This window comes from Marmota marmota, unplaced genomic scaffold (genome assembly GCF_001458135.2).
Source record: "Marmota marmota marmota unplaced genomic scaffold, marMar, whole genome shotgun sequence".
Lineage (NCBI taxonomy): Eukaryota > Metazoa > Chordata > Mammalia > Rodentia > Sciuridae > Marmota > Marmota marmota.
The window spans coordinates 829,426-851,763 of record NW_026000170.1 but is presented as its reverse complement, the minus strand read 5'-3'; the positions used below and the strand labels follow the sequence as shown (position 1 = coordinate 851,763).

General features: G+C 36.3%; 1 protein-coding gene and 1 pseudogene across 3 annotated transcripts in view; one reads left to right on the top strand and one right to left on the bottom strand.

Moving 5' to 3' along the window:
• Positions 1-5,958: 5,958 nt before the first annotated feature.
• Positions 5,959-22,338, top strand: part of LOC107154237 (meiosis 1 associated protein) — an 88,526-nt gene continuing 72,146 nt past the window's right edge. For all 3 annotated transcript variants that reach the window (XM_015499849.2, XM_048787412.1, XM_048787411.1), the window contains exons 1-2: positions 5,959-6,035; positions 11,182-11,473. In XM_015499849.2, the coding sequence (XP_015355335.1) occupies positions 11,234-11,473 (240 nt within the window). In that variant the 5' untranslated portion in view covers positions 5,959-6,035; positions 11,182-11,233. The remainder of the gene's footprint in view (positions 6,036-11,181; positions 11,474-22,338) is intronic.
• On the bottom strand, positions 17,455-18,621 carry LOC107154176 (annotated as a pseudogene).

Below are 22,338 nucleotides of genomic sequence, written 5' to 3'. Positions count from 1 at the left end.
GGACTGAGGAGGAGAGGTTCATCCCAGGCAGAGGTGAAGCCAGACCCAGGTATAGGTGGGAGTTCTACCTCTGAACAGGCTGGAGGTGTCACTTCAGGACCTCCGGTAGCGAGTTTGCTCCAGTCACTCCACAAACCCAAATGTCCATAACTGTAGGGAAAATACATGGGTAAATGGATACAACCATCAAGTTTCTCAGAATTATTACACAATCACCAACACAGAGATACAGCGACACACACACACACACACACACACACAAAGAAAAAAAAAAAACACTAAAAATCACAGTCCTTATCCTTAACTAGCTCAGGGTCGTAATGGAGCTCCCAAATGTAAACAAACAACGGAAAATAGGTAATTGCAATACAAAATTATGCATGTTTGCTGTAGTAAGGTGCCCCAAAGGGGATGTAGATTTTTTTTGCCAGAGAAAAGCAGAAAGGTTTTACAGAAGAGGTGACATTTGAATTGAGCCTTCAAAAACGAGTAGAACTTTGAGATTGAGGGACAAAAACTGCTCACTTGGATATCCTACATACAAGGCAAATACGGGTCCTGACCATAACTTACTATCCCCTACATCCTAATCCCAGTTCCTCCTTCAAGCACTTAGACCTTTAACTTATAGGCTCTAATTTATAGTATTTATTGCTTCCTCCTTTCATCCCCTTTGCATTAGTTATCTAGGCTGCATAACAAATGTAACAAATTCACTTTCAGGATTTGGTAGCTTTAAACAAAAACAAATATTTATCTCTGCAGATGGGGCTGCAGTCATTTAAAGGCTTCACTGGGGCTGGAGATCCACTTCCAAGATGGCTTACTTCCATGCTTGGCAAATTGGTGCTGGATGTTGGTAGTTGTTCTTCACATAGATTTTGTGGGTTTGCTTGAATGTCCTCACAACATGAGATGGCTTCCTCAAAGCAAGTGATCAAAAAAAGCAAGAAAAAAGCCACACTGTATTTTATGACTTAGCCTCAGAAGTAATTAATATGTGATCGCTTCTGCCATATTCAGTTGGTCACACAGATCACCCCTGATGTACCATGGGAGGGGGACTTTACAAGGGTGAATATGAGGATTTCAGCCATGGAGACTGGCTACCACACCCATATGTATGCAGCCCCATATCTTGGTAATTCTGATTATAAATAAATCTGTCCTTTTCCTTCCATTATCATTTTTCATTTAGGACTTCATCATCATTCACCTGGACTGTGAAATAGTTTCATTTTAAGATGCTATTTGCTCTGATTTGATCATTATACACTGTATATATGTGTCAAAACACCACATTACACCCCACAAACTTGAACAATTATGTATCAATTAAAATTAACTAAAACTTGTGAAAAATAAAAAAAAAAACCTTTTCTCCATTCTCTCCCCTTCCAGATTGCTGTCAGAATAATCTTCCTAAAGCACAAGTTTTAGTTTATTCATTTGAAAGTTTGAGGGTCTATTATGTAGTAGACATTTTGATAGGTACTAGAGATATGATGTAAGACATGGTTCTTGAATGCAAATTGCTTATTCTAAAAAATCATATTCTTAAGATTAGTACCTTAGATCTTTCTGAAACCTTTCCTAATGCAAACCTTAACACATGGGGACCTTCCTTGAGTTTCTTCCTCTGGCACCAGTATATACCTCTCTTTAGGTGCTCCACAACAATCTATTAGAGGACTTAGTTCCTTTTCTGACAATGAGTTAGGTGTTGATTTTTCAGTCTTTTGATTTTTTTTTCCAAAAATCTTTTTTCAAATTTTATAGCAACACACAAAAGTTCGTTTTATATTGCAGCCTAATCACATTTAAGTATACATATTCATAACATTACTGAAATGAATTTTTCACAAAATCATACTTCCATCATGTTTACCTTTATTTCAGGAGCTAAATTCTAGTGTTTTCTATTGTGTTGCATTTTATTCTATTCCATTTCTTAAATTGCTGGTTGCAGTCCACTAAATTGATTTTTAATACTCATTAACAAATTGTGATCCCTACTTTTCACTGTTCTAGGTAGTCTCATTCATACTAATTTAATTACTATCAACTTTCTAAATCTTTATTTCCAGGCCATATTTTTCTCTTCAGATGTTGACACATACATTTCCACTCATTTTAACACAGGCAACTTGATTTCAACATGTTCAAATTGAGACTGTCATCATCACCCCATTCAAGCAAGGGTAACTGGGTAGTTATCTTTATCTTTTGACTTAGCACCATTATCTTTTCAACCAGGGATTTTGCATTCATTTATTCAATAAATATTCATTGAATGCCTACTATGTTCTAGGCCCTGTCATTCTGGATTCCTCCTAATCCATCCAATCTCCAAGCCTGTTTATTTTAACTCCTATTTCTACCTACATCTCAGCATCCCCTTTAACAATCTCTAATTCAAGTCAGTATGTTCTTTTGCCTGAGCTATTTTCTACTCCAGTCTTGACCCATGTCCAGTTACCATCACCCCAACTTCAGCACCCAATCCTTTCCCCTGGGGCAGATAAGTGTTCTGTCCATTACACAAATCAGGTCATGTCACTCTTTTTCTTACACACTTAATTGAATCCATCCACTCTACCTTGCATTTGCCATGGGATAAAATCCAAAATCCTTAATATGATCCACAAGATCTTACCTGTTCTGGCCTTTTGCATACCTCTCCTGCTTCATCTTTACCACTCCTCTTCCACAAAACTATATCCTACACTGGCTGAGCTTCTTCATTTGCTCAGAATTCCCTCTACATGGAATGCTCTCTGTGCCCCTTGCTTGGCTAGCTCACATTTACTTTTGTTCATCACTTGAAATGATAATTTCCCCTTTTCCAGGAAGTTCACCCCAATTCTTCAAGTGTATACCATCCTATGTGCTCCCATAACCTTGTGTTTTCTCTGCTGTCACACATATAATGCCACATTGTCATTGCCTAAGTACTGGTCTATTCCCCATAGACTAAGTCCAGGAAGACAGAAACGATTATATTTCAGAGCCCACCAGTACCTAGTATATACTCGAAAGTCAGCAAATATTTGGTGACAATTTACTTAATACCTCTCTCAGTGCTTATTACATTGCTTAAATATTTAAATGTTAGTTTTGTTTCTCCAAAAAGCAAACACTGAGATAAGATTAATGGTATAAGGATTTTATTAGAAGAAACACCTGAGAGAAAAATGTGGAAAGGGTCAGGAAAGGACAGGAGAGAGGTCACACTGTGATGGAAGAGTTTGACTCCTAAGGAAAAAGAAAGACTGAGAATGTTCAGACAAGGCTGTTAAGTACATGTGGAGTCAGAGTTGACTGCTAGAAGAATTCTGTGTTTCCCAGGAACAGGTCTGCTTTATCCCTATCATACTCCATCATTGGCTGAGAGCACCCTGTGGGAAGAGAAGTCTCTGGGCAATATGGCAGTAGATTTCTAAGGCTGCAATCGATCCCCTGGTCAGTAACCCTCCTTGTACTTTAAGGTTTCTAAGCACTTTCATATGGCATTACAGTTGGTTACTCTCAGAGAATAATTCTTCAAGGAATTATGTAATATTCTCCCACACTTGGCACAATTCTTTGAACATTTTTCAATAAATTCTGTTCCAGATGAATAGAGGGTACAGGAAAAAAAGTTATTGTAGCTGAGAGCAATGGGTGTATGTTTTCAAGTTAGTCTGGTGTTAAGGTTGAGTCTGATAAAGTAGTCACTTATAATGGACCTTGTAACCAAAAAGGAAACAAAAAAGTTTTTTAAGCAAAAAGTAACATGAGTAAAATCTTTTTACAAGAATGATTCTGACATCAAGTGGAAAAGATAATCTGGAAATTGGAGACAGGAAAACTAATCTAGAATACATGGGTAAGAAGAGCTATAGATAAGTTACCCTTTAAATTGAAACACAGGGATTCTATTATACATCAGACTGCAGGGTTTTAAAAAGGACACTAGTGTTAAATATTTCTGTTTTTATTCTGAGGAGCTGGTAAGAGAGGCAAAATGGTCTAGTGGAACTAAAACACAGGCAGGTGACTCTTTTCCTATTGAAACCTTTCCTGAGCCACTCATTAAAACATTGCCTCACCTCACCTGCATTGCTACTGTTATGGGGAGCTGCTCCAGAAAGCACTAAAAGTCTGAATTTCAAATCAAATAGAGCTTTATTTACCTGGCCAGGGACTATCACCCACCATAGAGACTCAAGCTTTGTGGGAGGACAGCAGCTTCCTGGTCCATCTAAGGAGAATATAAGAACAAAAAAACACTAGCCAATCACAGAAATTAAAACATTAATAAGTGGGACCTGTGGGCTCTAGGCAGGACTGGAATTTTCCAGTCAGCAAGCAAGCAATAAACAGAAGCTAAAAAAGCATTAGCTTTGCAGTTCAGTTGACCACAGTCCCAGGGTTCAAGCAGGTGCTAGACAGTCATATCCTGAATTTGGGCAGGGGTTGGTGGGGCGAGAATCTACTTCAAAGTCATGTACACCCACTAGGGCAGTCAAACCCAGGATGTAGCTCACCACGACCACCGACCACCGCTGCATCCTGAGTAGGGTACAATTTGTGGGGTACAAAGTACAGAAAGACAAATTTTTAAATAAGAAAACAGCTTTAGTTTCTATTTCCTAGAAAAGGGTCATGCAGTTCTCTCTTCACAGGGACAGTAACACAGAAACTAAGATGGAGTTTCTATAGTCACATCTTTTTACTCAAATGACTACAGTCACCCTAGTCCCATAATCCCAGTAAAGTGGAATTGTTGCAAGTGACTAATGAGTTTCTACCAGAGCAATTGCTTTGCACACTCAGTACTAGTAACTTATTTGATGCCTACTTAAAACTACAGTTATCTTATGGCCTACACACACATTTTTATCTGTCATCTTACTAATATCTATAAACCCTATGTCTTTTATCCTATGCAAGTCTACAAGATCAAGTTGCTATGTTAATTAATCTTATCTATATATTAACCCACTTGCTTATAGTTATTTATAACTATACTGACACACTGACTTATTCTATGGCTTAAATCCTATGTTTTATAGTTACATGATTTTTCTACTATTACTTAGGCTTATTCCTGATGAACTTATGTCTTACTATCGCTTATCTATGTTATCTTACCTTATTCCTATAGTCTTTAATCTATATCTATTGCTTATTGATTATATATTCTATCTTACCTTATACCTATATACCCTATATCTATGACTTATTGATTATATTTATCATTTCACACCATAACATTACCTCACTTGCATCTCTGGTAACAGAGGCAGAGAAGAATAATGAGAGAAACTGTCCATTTCTGATTTGGTACTGGAATTTCTTTTTCTTTCCAGTAGACTAATTCAGAGGAGAATATTTATTCCACCAGAGTTCAAGTCCCAGACCAAACAGCCAATAAGGTCAGGTTGCTCCTAGCCCATCTGAAGTGTGTTGAAGGGGCTGTAGGAATTAACTGAAGTAAGTGACAATGAATCCGAGTAAAAGGACACCATCTTGGAAAGGAGAGGTTCGAAAAGACTAAAAAGAGCGGCCTGAGGGTAGATTAAGCTCTTTCATAAGGGGATTGAGAGAGCTTTCATGTACTTATTATACCCCAATCCTTGCACAATACAGTGTGCTCGCCATAAATATTCATTGAATAAAATAATGACTGAGTGAGTGAACGATGCTACTAACAGGTTCCATGGGAGGAAGAAGGAGGCTCAGGTTTAGGACATAATTTCCAACACAGATACAAAACTCTACCTAAAGATTAAACCAGGACTGTTCGCAGTGGGTCTGAGGACTGGAGACCATGAGCTGAGGCGCTTTGAGGAAAACCTGAGGCTGCCCCACCCAGGTTCCGCCCCGCCCAGGTCCTGCTCCGCCCCGCCCAGGTCCTGCTCCGCCCCGCCCAGGTCCTGCTCCGCCCCGCCCAGCTTCCGCCCTTTCAGACCAGGCCTCGCCCCCGCCCTGCTACAGGCTGAAGGGGGCGCCCACGGCCAAGTGCCTTTGCTTGAGATCCCGACGGCCAGGTAATGGGCCCTGCTTTTTCTGCGCCTCTGGGTGGGAGAAGGAATCTAGAACCTCGCGGAGGGAGGACAGCGCCTCGAAAGCTGGGCTAGGGCGGAGTTCAGACCCGCCCTCTGGCAGGTGTTCGCAGCGCAGTCCTGACAGAGCTGAAGCCTGAGGCTCCCTCAGGCATCTGAGGCGCGCCTGAGCGGGCTGCAGGCCTGTGGGGCCTCGAGAAATTTTTAATGTCTTTAGTCAGAAGAAAACAATGATCCCTTAAGGTCAAAGAAAACGTTTTGATTTTTTTTTTCTCATAATAGGGGAAGACTTGACATTTTTAGGGCCCACTAAAATCGATTTTTTTTTTTTTAAATGGAGGAAGGGGACCGTGAAGAGAAAAGTGCCTAACTAAAGCCCAGAAATTTTTTGCTGGGATGGAACGCAGGGCCCCGTGCATGCTAGGAACCCTGTGGGAGGAAGAACCATTGAATCATTTAATGCGGAGGGCATGAGAGCTCCTGCCTGTGAGCCCCAGGTGGAAGCTGAAAGCCTTTGTGGATCTGAAAGACACCTGGGGGGTTATTGGGTGGGCTGGAGATGTTCTGGAGAGTGAGCAAAAGACACAAGTACAACTCTGGGGCCAGGGTAAGGATTTTGGATTTTGTTCCAAGTGTAACTGGAAATCACTGAAGGGTTTTTAGTAGTGGAGTAACTTGACTTTTGGTTCAGGCACAGTTCCAGGTTAAACCATTACGAGGGTATTCTTGGCAAAAGTAAGAAGTGTACAGTCAGCAATAAAGTCAGATCCTGCCCAGATGCAGTATATGATCATGTTTAAGGATACCCTTACCACATTTTTTAGACAGTCCTCCAATTGCACATTAGTGTGGCATCTAAAAATGACTGCAAGTTGCAACCGCAAAGAAATCTTAATCATGGGGAAAAATACATTTGTTCCCTAACCCTCGAAAACAACGTCAAAACACTGAAACCTCTCATTACTAAGTATATTTTTGCATACTGTAAAACTAATATTTATTTTTGCATACTGTAAAACAAACACTAAGAACTAAAGTGTTTTTTTAAACAAAACAAAAAACTTCTCAATAGTTTGAACAGTGCTTTGCTTGCTTGCTTCTCATAATATAATTTAGGATTGAGCACATATCTTTTCTATGCCTTGGTGGTGTTATACTCCAAGTTTGGATCAGTTCCAATACTTTATCCTTTGTGCTTTCCATTTTGTAAAATACCCCTGAGAGTTCCTTTAATAATGAAGTTCTTTTCTTGCCCATGGCACTTTCATTCTTTTCTTCACAACCACTTTCCTCATTTATGTTGGTAAGTTCACTTTCATTAAGTTCCTCTCACTGCATACCTAGAGTCTATGAAAAGGTGGCAGTGTCAACATTCACACATTCAGCTACTTTTTTCTGTAATTCCATTTATGTTCTATTTGGATTTCACTTTCAACATTGCCGCATTTGTTTCTTTGCTTCACTTTTATTTTTGTTGGCCAATACCCACTTTCATTTATTGATTTTTATACAATGTTATGTGGGCTTGTCACAAGGAGACAAGGAAGTAACGCATTACCCACTGTGCATAAACTGAATAGCAAATATGCAGTGACCATTGACCAAGAAATTTTAAAAGAAGTAACATAATTGATCACTGATCATTATGTGCATCTTTTACTTACATAATAATTTGTAGACTAAAGAGCTAGATGCAACTTTTACTTTATATAATTACTCATAATTAATATTCCTTAGCAACTGAAATTTGAACTGTTTTGATAGAGGACTAATGTTAATTGTCTACACTATGGTAACTGAAGTCTGTATACTGGAATTATTTAAACTGAGAACTAACTATACTTAAAATGACAGTGTTTTCAGATGTGAAGGAAGATGGACAGTTAAATAAGACGTCTGTGTTTATATTTGTGTGAACCTGTCAGTCTCAAGTTCAGCATTCTATATAGAATTGGTCTCATGCACTTAATTTAAAAATAAAGTTAAGAGATACTTATAAGTTATAGCATATGTTTTCTTGGTAAATATATTACACATTGATTTGGATTTCTGGTTCAAGAATACTTTCAACAGTATTCATTCATTTAGTTTTTTCAACTGTAGCCAGAACACAATTAGAACTCAATAAAAAAAAAAAAAAGAAGTTGAGGCTAAGAATATAGCTCAGTTGGTAGAGTGCTTGCCTAGCATACTACAAGGACCTGAGTTCAATCCCTAGCACCACCACATACACCAAAAAAAGTTGAATGAATGCTGACTTCCATAGCCTAAGAAAGAAATACAAAGAAAACTACTTCACAGATTCATTTCAAGAAACAGACACATTGGTGCATCATTCTCGCATCATCTAGATACCAAAATGTTTCTGAAAATTATCATAATAATCTTTCTCTTAAAGAAACTTTAATTTTCCTTGCATTGTTGAGCTAAAATTATATATACATACACATACACACACACACACACACACACACATATATATATATATATCCATTTTAGTTCCCAGAGCAGGGGACGATTTTAATCTTTTATCTACCTTTTTTTATGTTTCTTTTATGATTGTCCTAAAGTTCTTTTTGAAGTATTTTTATTGATAAACAAGGAATAGAAAAAAAGTGTCATAGAACTTGTACATATAGTTTAATAATTAGTCACAATAAAGAAATAGAACATTACTAAAAAAAAGCCCTGAACATCCCTTTGTCCCTTCTAGTCATAATGTCCTCCTTCCTTTCTAGAGAAAATCACCACCCTAGTTTTTGTGATAATGGTTTCCTTGCTTTTATTTATGGTTTTACCACTATGTATGATCCCTAGGCAAGCTAATTAATTTTATTATTTGTAAAATTTACATAGGTAGACTCATGCTATGTGTACAAACTATTTGTCTTCTTTTTATTCAATATTATGATTTTTAGAGTCCTCAGCATTGTTGCATGTAACTGTAGTTCATTTGTTTCATAATGTGAATATACCATGATATAACCATCATAATGTAGATTGACATTTGTGTTGCTTATAGTTTGGAGTAATTGTGAACAAGTCTAGTATAATCTTTATGTTGCCAATATCTGACTTTGTTAATGTAACCTGATGCATATCATTTTTCACACACTATGTGATTGTGAACGAAAAATCCAAAAAGATCTATGGATAAATTATTATAATTAGTAAGAGAGCAGCAATGTTGTTAAATGCAAAGTCAATATGTAAAAATGAATTATAATTCTATACATTAGCCAAAAATTAACAATGAATTTTTTAAAGATGTCATGTAAATTAATATTTAAAAAATAACAGATACCTAAGACTAAAATTTTTAAAAGAATGAGAAAAAATTGGGAAATTATAGATTCTTTTAGATTTTCTGTATACACAATCATATCATCTGCAAACAATGAAATTTTCTTTCATTGTAGTACCTTTTATTTATTTGTTTTGTTTATTGCCACCTTCACTACAGTGTTGAATAGAAGTGATGGTAGTAAGCTCTTTGTCTTATAGGGAAAGCTGTCAACCTATTACTGTTAAGAATGAATTTGTGACTGGGGGTATAATTTATGAAGCCTGGGGTTTATTCCTCGTACCAAAGAAAAAGAAAGAATGGTGTTTGCTCTAGGTTTTTATAAACATTTTATTAGATTATTCCTGTCATCTATTCCTAGTTATTGTCTTCTTTTTATTCAATATTATGTTTTTTAGAGTCCTCAGCATTGTTGTATGTAACTGTAGTTCATTTGTTTCATAATGTGAATACACCATGATGAATGAATCTTTTTGAATCTTTTTCTTGCATGAACATTATGTTTCAACAAAGACTTTTTCTGCATTTATTCAGATGATCATTTCATTTTCCTCATTTACTCTTTTAATGTGATGAATTACAGTAATTGATATGCTTTTGAGATAAACTCACCTTGGTCATGATGTGTTATTTTTATACATTGCTAGTTTAAATTTTCTTTCTTTCTTTTTTTTGTTTAGGATGCTTACATCTTATGTTCATGGGTGAAATTATCTTACTTTTTTTCTTATAATATCTTTATCTGGTTTCAGTATCAAAAGATTATGCTAACCTCCTAAGATTAATTGAGAAGTTCCCACTTCTATTCTCGAAAGAATTTGTTTAAAATTGAAATTCTTGGTCTTTGGGAGTTTGATGAAGCCCATCCATAAAATCATCTGGCTTTTGGCTTAATTTGTAGGACAATATTTGATTATCAATTAAATTTATTCGATAGTTATAGACAATTTAGGTTTTAAAATTTCATTTTTATTTGTTGTTGGTTAAATACCTTTTTCTAAGAATGTGTTCATTTATCATATTTATTGGCATAAAGCTATTCATTCTATCCTCCTTTACCCCTTTTCATGTTTTAACATTTGTAATGATAACCCTTCTTATTCCTGATATTGGTTCCTTGTTCTCATTTGTTCTTGTTTCCTCATCTGAGGTCTGAATTAGGGTAAATAGCTAGTAAAAAAGGAAAGCAAGGTTTTTGGAAGCAGAGAAAACAGCATGAACAAATGCCCGAAAGCAAAGTTATATTTGATATTATTTCAGTGAAAACCTTGAGGTGAAAAACAGCTTCCAGTGAGGTCGATAATCAAGTCATGAAGCGTCTTGAAGAGAATTTAAATTTTACCTTATAGGAGTTAGGAATAACCCAAGAGAAACCCAAAAGAGGAATAAATGAGGTTATACTTTCATTTTTAAGTATTACTATGTACTAAACACATACAGTACTAATGAATGAAGTCAACATGACAAAGTTTTCCTTGGGAAAATTATAAAGGGAGAGACAGTCATACAAGCCAATTACTGTACAATATAATAACTACTAATAAAGAAAAAAAAGGTTTATGAGTGCCAATAGCTTTTTCTGAAACTAAAGTTAGATTTTATATAACTTCTATATTGTTACCACTCAACATCTCTAAGCATCTCATGCTTACATTAGTCAAACATCTAGATCCCTTGGGTACTATTAATACAGGATAGCCTAGAAAAGCTTTAGTACCCAATTTGACTCCTTCTGGACTTAGTCCTCTCAGCTAGTATTCTTTGTTTTAACAGAGCACCCAATTCAACATTGTGAAAGCTAGTTGTTTTTTCTTTCCTTCCTTATAGGTATACAGAATATCCAGATAGTGGCTACACTTCTACCCCTGGTTTGGCTGTCATGCATCATGGGCGAGCTATTGGTAAAGGGCCCTCTACTGCCACACAGACTAACCAGCAACCTCCTCGACTTCTCATTGTGCACATTGCTTTACCAAACTGGGCTGACATCTGCTCCAACCTCTGTGAGGCTCTGCAAAACTTTTTTTCTTTAGCCTGCAGCTTGATGGGCCCCAGTCGCATGTCTCTCTTTAGTTTATACATGGTACAAAATCAACATGAGTGCATCCTTCCTTTTGTGGTGAGTATTTATTTATTTTATCCTGAAAGCAAATATGAGGTTTTTGGAACAGAGATCATAGTTTTTATTAATAGTAAAAGCCACACTTTTCCCCTTATCCAGTAGCCCTCCAGTGGTACTATTAGACTATCATCTTGCCTACATGGGGGGCTTCTCCTGCATAGAATTCTCCAAATTATTAACATTTAAGGTTGAAGTAGGCTACACATTGCCCCACTCCACTCTTGAGAGAAGGAGAAAAACCTTGACCTTTACAGTACTTTGAAATATAAACAACTGACTCCTTTCACCCACTTTGAAATCTGAATGTATAAGGAAATAAGTCTCTAAATCTCTTCAGCGGTCTCTGAGGCTAAAGGGTCTATTCAAACACCCTTTAACTTCACAGACTTGTCCTTTACCCCAGCGGCCAGTTTTATTTTTCAGAAAACCCTAACTGTGCAAAAATAAAAATATAAAAATACTTTCTTTATGTTCTACTCAGGCAAAACTCTTAATTCCCTTTGGATAAAACTCCCAATAGAGTTTTAAAAAGCATTGGCTGAACCATGGATAATGTTTTACAAAGCACCCCCACAAGCAACTATCTATTCTTAAACAAAATTCAACTCTTCCCTTTTTCCCTTATATAAAAAGTTCAGAATCACAGGGGTGAGAAAGACTTCTAGAGGTTCTATGCATCTTCTTTCTTGAAGCAGCCTTGCTGCTAATATATTTATCAAATGGACATAAATTCTATTCTTCAAGATTCCTAAGGGAGGAATTTCATAAATCTGTTGCTACATTATTAGTGTAATATCTGATTAAAATACACTCATTTTAATTAATGCCTTATTTCTCTTATTGAAAGTAGAAAGATAACGTTTCTGTTGGTTTTTTAAAGAAAGGAAAACAATATACATTGCTTTATGCTTCTTGGGTTACAACATTAAAAAATATAACATATCCTTATTGCTTTGATGTGTCTTAGGCTCATAGAAGCTAGGGCTTTTCAAAATGAATCACATAGGGAATGTTTTGAGTATAAATGCTCCAAGTGCCAAGTCTAGTGATTTTGTCCGTGCATTGTTATTTAGGCTGAGTTGGGGATGAGAAATGAATAAAATTAATTAAGGGATTCAACCAATGTTTTTTACAACTTGAATAAAATTTGGTTCCCCTATTCGTTGTGTATTTCTATGAAACAAATTATACCAAAACAATGGCTTAAAGCAATAAACATTATCTCATGGTTATTGTGAGTTAAGCATTCATAAGCAGCTAAAAGGTGGTTCAGGCTAGGAATTCCTTGGTTGTAATCAAGGTGTCAGCCAGAGTTTTAGTCATACAGAGGCTTGACTGAGGCTGGGGGATCCAGGTCCAAGATGGAATATTAATATGGCTATTGGCAGGAGTTCCTATTTCCTTACCAGTTGGATCTTTCCATAGAACTATTTGAATGTCTTCATTCTGTAGCAGCTGGCTTCTCCTAGAGCAACTGATTCAAGAAAGGGATAGGACTGGGAATATAGCTCAGTTGATAGAATGCTTGACTCACAGCACAAGGCCCTGGGTTTCAATCTCCAGCATCACAGGGGAAAAAAAAAAAGGTGAGGGGAGGGGTATAGTAAAGAGGAAGCTAGGATACCTTTTATGTTCTGGTATCAAAAATAACATACTATCACTTCTTCCACATTTCCACCCATACTGTTCCACCCTAGACAGAGTAACAAGGATAAGATTTACCCTCTTGCCTAAGATAACCAAAACGTGATTTATATGAAAATAGCTTCCAAGACACTGCATAACATACTTTTAGAAGTGAAAACTATAGCTTCTGGAATGGAAAATAATGATAGGGTTAATGGCAGATAAGACATTGCAAAAGAAAAAGCTAGTGAACGTAAAGACATAAGAAATAGAAATTATTCAAAATGAAACACAGAAAGATAAGAATACTTACTTTTAAAATTAAATAGTGCATAAGTGAGCTCTGGGACCACTTTAAGAGTCTAATACACATATAATTAGATTTTCCAAAAGAGAGGTGCAGAGGACTAGAACAATATTTGAATAATGGCCAAAATTTCTCCAATTCTGATAAAAACTTAAACCACAGATCCAAGAAACTCAGCAAATGCCAGGCACAGAAAATAAAGGAAACTGCACAAAGGCACATCATAAAAAAAATAATAATAACCTTGTGTTAAGGAGAAAATCTTAAAAAGGAACCAGAAAATTATAAAAAATTTATACTTTTATAATGCTGTAACCCAAGAAGCATAAAGCAATGTATATTGTTTTTCTTTCTTTAAAAAACCAACAGAAATGTTATATTTCTACTTTCAATGAGAGAAATAAGGCGTTAATTATCACATACAGTAAAACAAAGTTAACTGCAAGAAAAGGTTTCTTTCTTTTTCAACATAATTGTTTTAATCCTTTACGATAATTGTTCTTGTTGATGCTCAAACTGTTCCCTCTTTGGCCAGGGGAAGCCACATTTCCTTCACATTTTCACATTGGATGCTGTTTGGTTTTTTTGTTTTTGTTTTTATTTTGTTTTTAAACCAGACCCTAATAGTGTTTGATAGCATTTTTTGCTTTCTAGAAGGATAAGATTGTCCCATGTTCTTATATATTTATTCCCAGACCTGGATTAGCCAGGAAAAGATTTCTTAATGGAACCAATTTAAATAAGGAAATAATAGAGCTGGGCATCGTGGCATGTGCCTGTAATCCCAGTGATACAGGAGGGCTGAGGCAGGAGGACGGCAAGTTGAAACTAGCCTGGGCAAGTTAGCAAAACTGTCTTAAAAAATAAAAAGGGCTAGAGATATAGGCAGCAGTAGAATACTTCTGAATTCAATCCCCAATACTGCAAAATAAATAGATAGATAGATAGATAGATAGATAAATGATAGTAGAATAACATCCTTAAATTAGTGAAAATACTGTCAATCTAGAATTCTATACCCAATAAATATCTTTCAAAATCTAAGGTGGTACTTCCAATTCCAGACAAGGTTAACCCATTAGGCCCCAAGTTTTTAATTCTTGAATATTTTAAAGAAATGTACACAGGTATATTATAATAGATTAGAAATCATAATCTATTTGTATTATTATATTATTATGTATTATATATTATATATAATAAAACATTAGAATTAATATAGTATGATTATGTATAATATAATATAATGTATATATTTATTAATGTATATGATTATATATTTATTTACATGTAAATATTATACATAATTAGTATGTTGCCATATATTATATAATTAATATAGTAATATATAAAATCTTTTATTATATTAATTATATCATATTATTATCATATAGACAGAAAATATAGTTAAGTTTTATGGGTGTTTCACATTTGAGTTAATGGGACAAAATTGGTTAAATAGATTTCTTATTTATCTTGCTAAGTAAATCCCTGGGCAGTAAATATAACGCAAACATAAGAAGACTCTGAAAGGATAAGAGCCAGATGTGGTAACACAAACATGTAATTCCAGCTACTTAAGAGGATGAGATGGAAGGCTGAGGCAGAAGGAAGGCAAATTCAAATCCAGTCTGGGCAAATTAGCTAGACTGTGTCTCAAAATGAAAGTTAAAAAGAAGGCACAAGATGTAGCTAAGTGGTAGAGTACTTGCCTATCAAGCATGATATCCTGGGATGAGTCCCCAGTATCACCAAAAAAAAAAAAAAGGGGGAAAGTTGCACTAAATAGGAACCACAACATCTGAGAGATGACACAGCAAACAGTTTGCTGGGTTTCTTTTGCCTCATAAAACCTGGACCAGGTCCTGAGAAACATCTTCACTCGAATGCAGACCAAACAATACCACCCCCCAAAGAAAGCCTACTTATTCTAGCCGAAAGACCATCCTACTCCAACCAATTCATCATGGGAAAACACACACACACACACACACAATTCAACAGCTATCAGTAAAGACCAAGTGGGGAGTTCACTCTTGCAGAATTGTGATAAAGCACCTCTCCTTCCCTGCTGAGCAGTCAGAGGAGACTTAGCGGAAAGCCAGGACTTTCATATACACTTGACAGGATATTTGACAAGGGAAATAGAAAAAATATAATATAAATTACACCTATATCAGAAATGAAATGAGGTTATCATTGTAGACCCAGTAGACATTCAAATGGTAATAAAAAGAATGCTACAAACAGCTGTACATGCATAAATCTGATAATTTAGATGAAATGGACCAGTTCCTTGAAAAGTACAAACTATCACAATCACCCAGTATGAAATAGATAGATCATTTAAACAGCCCTATAACTATTAAGGAAATTAAACACATCCTTTTAAAACTTTTGAAAAAGAAATCTCCACATGGTTTGGGGAATTCTACCAGGCACTTAAAGAAGATTTAACACCGTTTCTACACAATCTCTTTCAGAAAATACAAGAGAAGGCAACAATTCACAACTCATCTTTTAAGGTAGTTATCCATACCAAAAACAGACAAAGACAGTACAAAAAAAAGAAAACTGAAGACCAATATCCTTCATGCATATACATGAGATAAACTTACCAGAATGTTAATAGAATTCACCAATATATTTTAGAAAAAATACACCATGACCACATGGGGTTTATTTAAAGGATGTGAATTGGTTTAAAGTTTGAAAACCTGTCAGAATAATCTATATTTAAAAATTAAAGAATAAAATTAGATGATTATATCAATTGAAGCAGAACAAGCTTTGGACAAGATTCAATACCTACCCATTCACGTAAAACTTATAGCTAACTTCCTATTTAATTGAAGTGATGAATGCTTTCCCTCTAAGACTAGGAACATGACAAAGAAGTCAGTTCTAACCATCCGTACTCAGCATAGCACCAGAAGTCATAGGCATTGAAATAAGGTAAGAAAAGGAAATAAAAGGCATACAGTTTGGAAGGGAAGAAATAAAACATCCCTATATGCAGATGACATAATGGTCTATTTAGAAAATCCCAAGAATTTTGTGCTACTTTTTAAGGACAGAAATGTCAAAAAATGTGTGTATATTTTTTAAAAACTACCAAAATGCCCTTTGGGAGATATACCAAAACCTTGAATTAAATGATGAGAGCTTGATCCTCAGATAGAGGAATTTAATCTTCAGATCCTTTCCACTGGCAGTTTTGCTTCTAAGAAATTCTCTCTACAGTAACCACTAATCTTCTTGTTACAAATATACAAACATACAAAACACTTATTGGTCATTTTCAGACACACAATTCACAGAAATTACCACTCGGTAATATGTTAATAACATTAAGCAGGTATTATGGAATTCTCACTGCACAGGAGGCATCGCTAAATGTTTCTTCATATCTTTCACTTATAACCTAATAATAGTTGTGCATCACTTAAAAACAGGGATATGTGCTGATGAATGTGTCATTAGGGGAACATCATAGAAATACATTTACACAAACCCACATGGTGGAGGTCCATCACTCAACATGGTCTCTTTATGCAGTCAAGAGATACAAGATGTATAAGGCTGCTGCTGTTGTAATATTGGCATGCTATTTTACAGTAAACTTTTTTATAAGTAGAAGTACACTCTAAAATAACTAAGGTAAATATATAAAGTAGCAACATTGTAGGTTATTATCACTATCAAGTAACACGTTCTGTATATAATTGTATTGCTGTACTTTTATGTGACTAGCAGTGATGCAAATTTGTTTACACCAGCATTACTACACATGTGAGTGATTCTGATGATGCAATGGCTGTGACTTCATTAGGTGTCAGGAATTTTCAGCTCCGTTATAATCTTTTTTAAAATTCTTTTTATTTTTGCATATTCAATGTTAGCAGAGATCCTATTGCTTAATAAACATTTGTTCAGATAAAATAAGTGGAAGAAATTGCTCATCTGAGTCACACTTCCCAGTGATAAGTCTTCCCCTGGTTCAACATATGGATCTAAATAAAACCTTAGCTGGAGGGAAGGAAGAGAGGAAAGAAAGGAAGCTTCTAGAAAGATATTGAGCAACTAATGTTGCATGCATGTTCAATTAGGGCATAACAAATCCCATTATATACGATCATAATGCACCAATAAAATTTTTTAAAAAACATTTTCTGTATCTGACAAGGTCAGACACATAAACTTGGCTAAAACAGGCCTCAGAGAGATCAAGTTCCACTTCACTGAAGAGAAAGTATCTACCAGGTGTGTCATCAGGAGATTCAGGTTCAGTAATTGGTGTATTCTACCAAATGAGCCTGGTCAGACCCTCCAGTTTCTATTGAAGCTGAATATGGTCTCCATTTCCTCATCACTCAATGTGAAGTCAAAGACCTGAAAATTCTTGACAGTATATACTGGTGTCACAGACTTGGGGATCACCACCACATTCCTCTAGATCTGGAACTGAATCAGAATGTGGGCGGAGGATTTTTTGTGTCTTGCAACAATCTCCTAATCTTGGGGTCCTCCAGTAGTGAAGGGTCTTCTGGTTTGGCCCAAGTATTTCTGGAAAGCCCAGGGGACTGTAGGTTGTGACAGTGATGCCCTTGGAGTGGCAGTACTGGATCCATTTCTCCTAGGTGAGGTATGGGTGACACTTGACCTGATTGGTCACTGATTTATATTCAAGGCTTATTCAAGATCCTTTCAATCTGGAAATGGTTGAAGTTAGAGACACCAAGGGCTTTCACCAATCCCTCATCCACCAGCTCCTCCATGACCTCCCAGACATCCAAAGATGTTACTTTACTAATGAGGTTGTTGCCTTTATCATTCTTTTGGGGAATAAGTCTTTCCCACACTGAAATCCCTGGGGCCAATGAATAAGACAGACATCCATATAGTCTAGTTTCAGATTCTTGAGGGTCTTCCAACAGGCTTCCTTCACAAGTTTCCTTTCAAAGAAGGTGCACCACAACTTGCTCACAATAAAGAGGTTCTCCCACTTCACCACCTTCTCTTGGATCTTCTTCTGGAAGGCTTCTCCCACCTCATTCTCATTATGATAGACATAGGCACCATCTATGTGGCAATATCTTGCATCAATGGCCACCATCAAGGCTTCTCTGACTTTGCCTGGGGGAGACTTCCAGGTGCCTAGAACCAAAATGGGCATCTTGGCTTTGGTGCTGAGCTCCACAAAGGTGGCCATGATTGGTGCAGAAATGGTTCTGAGAGAGCAGATAGATGTCTAATGTCCTCCATTATAATCTTAACAGACCACCACCATCATTTACTGCATGTGGTACCTGACTATATATGTATTTGTTTATATATATAAACAAATTTATTTATATATATATATAAACAAATATATAGATTTGAACACAAGATCCTCCTGCCTCAGTTCCCAAGCTGCTGGGATTACATATGTGCGCCTCCATGCCCAGCAGTAGATAATGAGAGTGACCAGATATTAAGGGAGAGTGTTCTTTCCAAAAATAGACTTGTACAAGGAAGTACACAGAGGGCCTAGAAAAAATCTTAACTGATTTAAGTTTGGACAAGCAAAGAATCTTTGTCACATTCAGTAGAGGGATTCAACAATCTCATGATAATCTGGTAAGGAGGATATGTAGGGGAATAAATACCCTGATCTCACTCTCCTCTCATATCTAGATCTAATCCTGATGCCATTGGCTACACCCTACTTGAAGCAGGAATGTGAGGGAGTTCATTGAATCAGTCCCTATAGATTTGCTTCCTGAGGCACCAAACAAGGTAGAGGAAAGTAGAGAGTGATCTAGAAGGGCAAATGGAAGGTATCACATAGGAGGATGTTGGGAGATAGGACCATGTCCCAAACAAAGGGACTATTTTTTCTACACAAGTAGCTGTTTGTTCCCCCGGCACTCCCCAGTAAATATAGCCCTTGTTGAATCCTTTGATTCCTTTATCACTCCATAAAGAAAGGCAGACAGATTTATTCTTGTCAGGAGCTTAGCTAAGCTAGGAAAGAGAGCTGAGCTGCCAGATATCACAGTAAATCAACAAGTCAAAAATGAGAGGGTTAAGCCTTTAATCACTTACCGTGATAGTATAAGCAAGAGTCTAAGCTGGGAAAAGTGCCAACTCTGCTGTTCCATTTGCCCCGATGGAACTGTGCATTGGCTGAAGGTCAAATGGACCAGCATTGATATGGGAGTCATCTCACTGTGGAGGGAAACTTGAACAAAAAATTCAGGCAGTTTTCTGACAGTTTTCTCAGGAGTTTGGGACAGCAAGTAGGAAAGACTGGGAGTGGAAAAGTACTCAGTATTGAGAGCAGGGAAAAGTGTCTTCAAGTTTTCTTTCTCCTTCCCCCATAAGGACATCTTGGCAGAAGCCCTTGAAGAGGACCTAGCCCAAGAGCTCAGATAAAGAGACCTAAGAATGAAGGCACCAGAATCAGGAATGCAACTATTCAAAGAACATGCTCTGTCAGACTTGAGTCCTTTTCTGCAACCCCCTTCACAGATAGCAATACATTGGTGGTGCACTAAATGTAGTACGGAGAGGGCAGATTCTCTCCCATTGTCACCCCATGAGGCCTACAAGGCAAAACCTTTCAATTGCCTGTAATCCAGCCTGAAAAAAATCACACATAGGTTTTTAACCAGGAGGCGTATTCTTTTCTGATAATTCAGGAAAAATTGCAAGCCAGTATTTCCTTCCTACAGAATAATAAGTTCAGCAAGAGTTAAAAGTTCAAGAAAATTACAGGAACAATGGTGTCACCTTTTGTATAGAACATTCCAATCTTTAAGAAAAACATGACCTCAAATCCATTGACACTGATCTATATCTGACATTTTCTATCTACAGAGGGAGCTCAAAATATACATGGAGGAAATCTTATCCAGAATGAACACCTCAATATATCACCTCATATTTAATTTTTGAGTATAATCAAATCCTTCTGAACATCTTATAAGGAATCATGGCAGATGATTCATAATTAAAATATTAGGCTTCCTTTTATATCCACTATGTCCTTAATATAAATAATTCTGACCAAGATTATTCATTTCCCTTCAAAGCAGGGTTTTGGAAGAATACCCTTACTGTGAATATCTTTCCAGTTATTTTAATTTTGCAAAAATGATAGTAAGGTAGAACAGTGTTCTTAGGAAAACTCAGACAGATGTCAGTTATTCATGACCTATAAATGTGATGCAATTTCCAACAGGATAACCAGACATCCTGATAATGAAGCTTACATTAAAAACACACAAAAAATAAGACTATCCAGGGACTATTTCTATCAGATATTAAGAACATATCCAAACAGTATGATCCTGGGGAATGAAAAGACAGAGCAATGGAATATACAATTTAAAGTCCAAAAATAAAGCACAGTGGTACATGCCTGTAATGCTAGCAACTTGTGAGGCTGAGGCAGGAAAATCACAAGTTTTAGACCAGCCTTAGCAACTTAGTCTCATTTTTATGAAATGATTACCTAAATACAGTAATCAACAAAATCAAGGCACAGAAAAGTATTGTAGTCCCTTCTATTTAGGAAAATATTGATAAGATTGAATAATTTATATTTCTTTCTCTGGAAAGAATCCCAGATTCTGGTGATGTTGATTATCTCCAGAAAGTTACTGGTTAGCTAAAGAATAAGAGTGGAAAAATAATTTTTTTTCTACATAGCCTTTCAAAGTTTGAACCCTGTGAATGTATGTATTCAAAATAAATAAATAAAAATTAAATATTAAAAACAAATTTATGCTGATAAAATATGAATTTATGTATGTAAGATTTTACTTTTTCATAAAAAATTTTAATCCCCTTTCTTAACTGTATTCTGATTTTTGATGTTTTATTGGTGTTTAATAATTATACATAACAGTGGGATTTGTTGTGACATATTTGTACATAACATAATTTGATCGATATTATTCCTAAATACATCCCTTTACCCTCCTCCCTCCCCCATTATCTTTTTCCTCTACTCTACTGGTCTCCTTTCAATTTATTTTATTTTTTCTATTTATTTTGTGTGTGTGTGGTACTGGAGATTGAACATAGGATGCTCTACCACCAAGCGACACCCCCAATCCCTTTTTACTTTTTATTTTGAGACAGGTTCTCACTAAGTTGCCAAGGCTGACCTTGAGTTTGAGATCCTCCTGCCTCAGTCTCCCAAGTCCTGGAATTACAGGCATGCACCACTGCACCTGACACCCTTCCATTTTTTAAAAGGAATTTTAAATTGATGCATTATCATATGTAAAAGTGGAGTTCATTGTGATATATTCATATGTGCACAAAGCATAATTTGGCCAATTTCATTCCCCAACACATACCCTGTCCCTCCCCTCCTTTTCCTCCTACCTCATATTCCCCCTTTGTCTATTCAACTGGTCTCTGTTATATTTTCATGAGATTCCTCTTTATTCATTTTTTCTCTCTAGCTTCAACATGTGAGAGAAAACATTTGGCCCTTGACTTTCTGAGTCTGGCTTATTTCACTTAGCATGATATTTTCCAGTTCCATTCATTTACCAGCAAATGACATAATTTTATTATTCTTTATGGCTGAGTCTAACCTCCAATGAAATATATGTGAGTTGTCCTGAACTACCTAGAGCAAATTATCTATAGGATAATCTTTCGAAGTTCATGTGTGAAAGCCCAGAAATAGAATTAATAGAAATAAAATTCTTAGTTGGGAAAGATACATGCCTGTAATCCAAGCCACTTGGGAGGCCTCATAAGGCAGGAGGATGGCAAGTTTGAGGCCAACACGATCAACTTCATGTGACCATGTCTCAAAATGAATAAAAAGGGCTGGGGATGTAACTAAGGGATGAAATGTCCCTGGGTTCTATCCCCAGTACTGAGAAAGAAAGAAAGAAAGAAAGAGAGAGAGAGAGAGAGA